The sequence below is a fragment of the Agrilus planipennis genome, unplaced genomic scaffold (genome assembly GCF_000699045.2).
Source record: "Agrilus planipennis isolate EAB-ADULT unplaced genomic scaffold, Apla_2.0 scaffold1374, whole genome shotgun sequence".
Taxonomy (NCBI): Eukaryota; Metazoa; Arthropoda; class Insecta; order Coleoptera; family Buprestidae; genus Agrilus; species Agrilus planipennis.
Window position 1 is genome coordinate 1,485 of NW_020440025.1, and position 5,312 is coordinate 6,796.

The 5,312-nt window shown below is 35.2% G+C and overlaps 1 protein-coding gene across 1 annotated transcript; it reads right to left on the reverse strand.

Moving 5' to 3' along the window:
• Nucleotides 1-1,473: 1,473 nt before the first annotated feature.
• Nucleotides 1,474-4,704, reverse strand: LOC112906010 (chitinase-like protein Idgf4; the record flags this gene model as incomplete). The annotated part of the gene is made up of 8 exons (XM_025979530.1): nt 1,474-1,923; nt 2,471-2,512; nt 2,583-2,839; nt 2,910-3,078; nt 3,150-3,320; nt 3,397-3,465; nt 4,229-4,292; nt 4,400-4,704. Coding segments are annotated over 8 exons (1,289 nt in total), but the record flags the coding sequence as incomplete, so codon positions are not given.
• Nucleotides 4,705-5,312: the final 608 nt, after the last annotated feature.

A 5,312-nucleotide genomic window follows, 5' to 3' on the forward strand; every position in this document is an offset into this window, starting at 1 on the left:
GAGCAACGGTGCGTAAACCCAGAGACCGGGTTCGATTCCCGGTGAAGGCCTAACAGCAGCAACAACTTTTCTTAAAATTGTAATGCTTTTTTTTTAATCATTTTTATCTAATATTTTGGATGGACTTCCCCACCCACAGTGATACCGCATGAGTAGTTTTCCTTATATTAATTGTCAGGTAGCCTTTTACTTCTTGAGGGGTAGGTCGTGATCCTCAAGACCCACTCCCTTCATTTATATGCGGCTGTAGTCGATGTTAATAACGTCGATGCTTTGGTTCTTACAACTTTCAAATTCATGAAGATTCTAAACTTTTTGCGTTACAAGTGGACACTGAAGATATTCCACTTGTGTTACGGCTTAATAATCTTGTTAAAAAATGCTTAGGAGAGTTCCTCATCGAAAGCTTCTTTAAAAGACCGTGACGCTAGTGGCTTTGAATACCAATTATCCGACACCGAGATGCAGCTTAACTTGCCAGTAAAGTGCAAACACCAATCGATTTTAAGATTGGAGGCCTTCCTAAAAGTTGTATACAGGTAGCGTAAAATGTTCACCGAATATACTGTTCGTTTCAAGAAGTCAGAGACATGCCTCTTCCCTTTATTAGGATGCGCCGTAGCATAATTCCAAATTCAATCATATTTGTCTGCGGAGCTCATTTCTTCGCCGATCATCGAGCGAGAACTAGACAAAAGTGTACAGTACCATTTGCAAAATTATTCAAACTGCCTCGTTGAAATTTAGGAATATGCTTTATTTAAAAGCATATTTAGCCAAAAATAATAACAAGTGAATTAACTTAACGTTCTACACACCTATAAAACTTTTACTTTGTTTTCTATTGTTAATTTATATACATTTTTGTTTTAAGAAATTGCTAAACATTTTCGTCTAGTACTGTACAGTTCTAGCCGATCTCCTAAGGCCGCCCATCGAGAGCTCTGCTCGTTCAAGCTTGTTCCACCTATTTCTGTCTTGCTCACGCCTAGTGTGTATTCTTTCTATCTTCGCGCAGATTTCTTCAAGGTCACAATTCAAACAAATTGAAATAAGACTGTATAAGGCCGACCCTGATCTTTTGGGTACCGCTGCACCGCTTACTATTACTATTTGGTTTTATCTTTTCATTTTGTCTGTACTCCTCATGAGGCATTTCTTAACTTAACAAGGGTGCGTTCAAAACTCGGCAAATGATTGCAGTCCCAAGTGAAAACAAGAAAGAAGATACGTCCACTATCACAGATAATTTACTGCGGACTTTGCCAATTTTGTTCGCTCCAACTATACGTACGTGTGCCCTTTTTTTAAACAACGAATTTCTAAATGAGTTACTGCGTTGTAAAGTAAAAACAAAAAAGTGTGTTAAGAAGCTAAAAAGGATGGATTAAAGTGAAGTCAAAGCGATTAGACATTTATTAAATAAGTTTATTGATTTGCAAACATAGGATATAGGTAAATGAGCACAAAAAAAACAATTAATAAACTATAATATCCTTGGCAACAGCTTTATAGATGTAACGTTTAAAAGCGCATTTGTTATGTGTAAGTCTCAATTCTTAATAGTGTAAATAGTAAACTATCAAATACGTATCGTTTCAAAGAATTATGACATATTTAAAATTACATACTAGCATTTTTGTTCACTTTTAGATCTATGTAGTTAATCACAAAACAAAACAAAAGAAAATCACCGTATCTGATTAGATAATTACAGGCGGAATTTAGCCGCTTTGAGAACGGGGAATTTTTCTCCGTTGCAAAGACCCCGGAAGTCATCGAGAGTAATGTCGTAGATGGCAACGCCGCCAAGTCCTTTCGCTCTTGCGTAGGCCGCTTTGTTTCCGGCAGTATCCGGATCTTCATAACCAACCCAAACACCATTTTCACCATTTTCGTCAGGTAAGCGGAATGCATAAACACCTACCGAAAAATAAGACTATTAAGTCTCATAAAAAATACAAAAAAGTAACAGTAAAAGCAAAAAACAACAGGAGATGTCAGAGTGAAACTTCTTCTGTTCCAGTACCAACTGTTAGACTTTGTAAACTAAAAAATAACTGTAATATAATTGCGGTTTTTACAGCCTAGGTTAGGCTAGGCTGGGTTTCGTCTTTGACTTGAAGAAACATTTTCAATGATAATGTACCTAATCGTAATATTCTGTATACTTATCATAAATAAATACAAAAGGAATATCAAAAGTAAACCATCAATGCTCGGTTGTGATGGTTTTTCTACTTCACCCGTTTCAAACAGGATGCGATTGACTAACTATCTATTTAATCGATACAATTTAGTTCTGTTCTAATTTTGGAAAATTTAGTCAGTTATTTGTTGCATATAAAACAGATCGTAAATTGTGTAAAAAAAAACCCGCATAGTACAAAGTGTACCATAAAAAGCGATTGTGATTTGAAATAATTTTGTGCAAAATAGATACAGTGCCAAAATACAATTCCAAACGTACCGTATCTATTGGAAACATCAGAAACGTTGAATCTTACTTCGTCTGAAAAAAAATATTTTAAGAACCATACGGAGAATGATTCTCTAATTTTCAAACGTTTTTCTGTACGTACCGTATCTTTTAGTAGGGTCTCCAACTTTTCTCAAATGTGATCCAGCGCCTTTAAGGTTTAACGGATTAGAAATTTTAGCACATACTTCGGGATAACTCAAAAGACCAGGTTCTTTGGTATAAGGTCCTTCTTCAGCAGCCCCTTTTACTTTAAATGGTGGAACTCCACTGATCGCAGAATCTTCCGTCATTTTCCACGCTCTTCCATATGTTGGAATACCCAAAATGAGTTTGTTGTTTGGAGCTCCGTTTTCCAACCTTATCAAATCAATATTTATTACAATTGCCACAATAAGAATAATGGCCGGTTAGTGGAAAATAAACTCACCAGTGTCTGACCCAAGCGTCAGCATTTTCATCTGGTTTTCTATCAATCAAACTGTACAAAGGCGATGGATAATCGGCTTCTTTAGGATTTCTTCCAGGCGTGTAAAAATCAAATGCCAGTAAATTAACAAAGTCAACGTTTGGAATCAAAGCCCTTGTGTCGTAATATACTAAAAATTTAAATGAAAAAAAATAAAGTCAAAATTTCCAAACGAAAAAACAATAATTAATTGTAACATACCGCTACTGTTTACATTCGGATTTACAGTAATTGTTACAATAAAACCTTCTGGTCTAAAAGCGTTTTTAACTTCACGTACTAAAGCTGTAAACTGTTCTTTATGTTCTGCCTCCTTCTCATCTGGTACACTGTCACCCACGAATGTAGTTTTTACGTCATGCCAAAAGCTGCCTAAAAGTTACAACGTCAAGTTTTACACTCGAAATATTATAAAGGTGTTTTTTAGACGAAATAGTTAATGACTTACCCCAACCGCTTCTAATTTTCTTCGGTTTTGTTTTCGGGAATTCCCAGGCAATATCCAAACCGTCAAAACCAAAAGATTTCACGATTGTAAACGCAGAGNTAAATGGTGGAACTCCACTGATCGCAGAATCTTCCGTCATTTTCCACGCTCTTCCATATGTTGGAATACCCAAAATGAGTTTGTTGTTTGGAGCTCCGTTTTCCAACCTTATCAAATCAATATTTATTACAATTGCCACAATAAGAATAATGGCCGGTTAGTGGAAAATAAACTCACCAGTGTCTGACCCAAGCGTCAGCATTTTCATCTGGTTTTCTATCAATCAAACTGTACAAAGGCGATGGATAATCGGCTTCTTTAGGATTTCTTCCAGGCGTGTAAAAATCAAATGCCAGTAAATTAACAAAGTCAACGTTTGGAATCAAAGCCCTTGTGTCGTAATATACTAAAAATTTAAATGAAAAAAAATAAAGTCAAAATTTCCAAACGAAAAAACAATAATTAATTGTAACATACCGCTACTGTTTACATTCGGATTTACAGTAATTGTTACAATAAAACCTTCTGGTCTAAAAGCGTTTTTAACTTCACGTACTAAAGCTGTAAACTGTTCTTTATGTTCTGCCTCCTTCTCATCTGGTACACTGTCACCCACGAATGTAGTTTTTACGTCATGCCAAAAGCTGCCTAAAAGTTACAACGTCAAGTTTTACACTCGAAATATTATAAAGATGTTTTTTAGACGAAATAGTTAATGACTTACCCCAACCGCTCCTAATTTTCTTCGGTTTTGTTTTCGGGAATTCCCAGGCAATATCCAAACCGTCAAAACCAAAAGATTTCACGATTGTAAACGCAGAGTTAACAAATGATAGTCTATGGTCCACGGATTCCAACTGAAAACAAACAAAATTTTTTCTTATTCTAATAAAGCTAAAACTTGCAAAAAAGCAAAAAACTCACTTGACCGCTTTTATTCAATAAATTAGTATTTTTTACTCACAAGTGTTAAATACTTAATGGTGTCAACATCATCAGCATCTCCTCCTACAGATAGCAGAACCCTTAATCCAGGATATTGCCTCTTTAAGTTAGTAATATGTCTATAATGATCCCTCGTGACATCAAATTGCTCATTGAGTGGAACTAATTTGAAATTTTCGGCGTTAACTCCGGCGTAACCGTAAATTAAATGAGTACAGTATTGTAAAGCTGGCTCTATAAATGGAAGATCGAATCTTCCTTGTCCTGAAAACAAAAATATAACATTTATGAACAAATTACTACAAGAATTCGAGTTTTCAGATACTTAATAGTAGTGTGCATCAATCAGAAAATAGAGATAATTGAAATTATTTGATTAATTTGCAAATTACTGCAAATACACAGTAAGAATGAATAATTGTTTCAACGAATTTTATTCAAACTTTGCAGTTGTTTGGGATGTTTGACCCTTTACCTTTAATCAAGAGTAGTAGGTAATTCAGTAGCTAAACTGTATTTTACTCACAAATTATTCTATCGAGCGCATTGCAGAGTAATATATCAAAATTAGGGTGGGTACTCATTAAAGACAGTACAACTGGATAGATGTGCAAGGGCAAAAGATTATTATGCTTAAATTTGCAGATGATATAGCAGTATTAGCATCTAGCAAGGAGGACTTAAAGATAGCTTTAAATAAAATGGAAGCGGTACTGACAGATCAGTACTGTATGAAAATAAATAAAGGTAAAACAAATATACTGGTATGCAAGGGAAGAAAAGGTAGGGAACGGGCGAATATAAAGATAGGAGACGAAAAATTAGAATAAGTGGCTAATTTTAGATATCTAGGAAGTCAGATAAGTCAGGATGGAAGGAGTAGTAGGGATATAAAGCAGAGGATAGCGCAGGGTCGTGTCGCCTTTAATAAA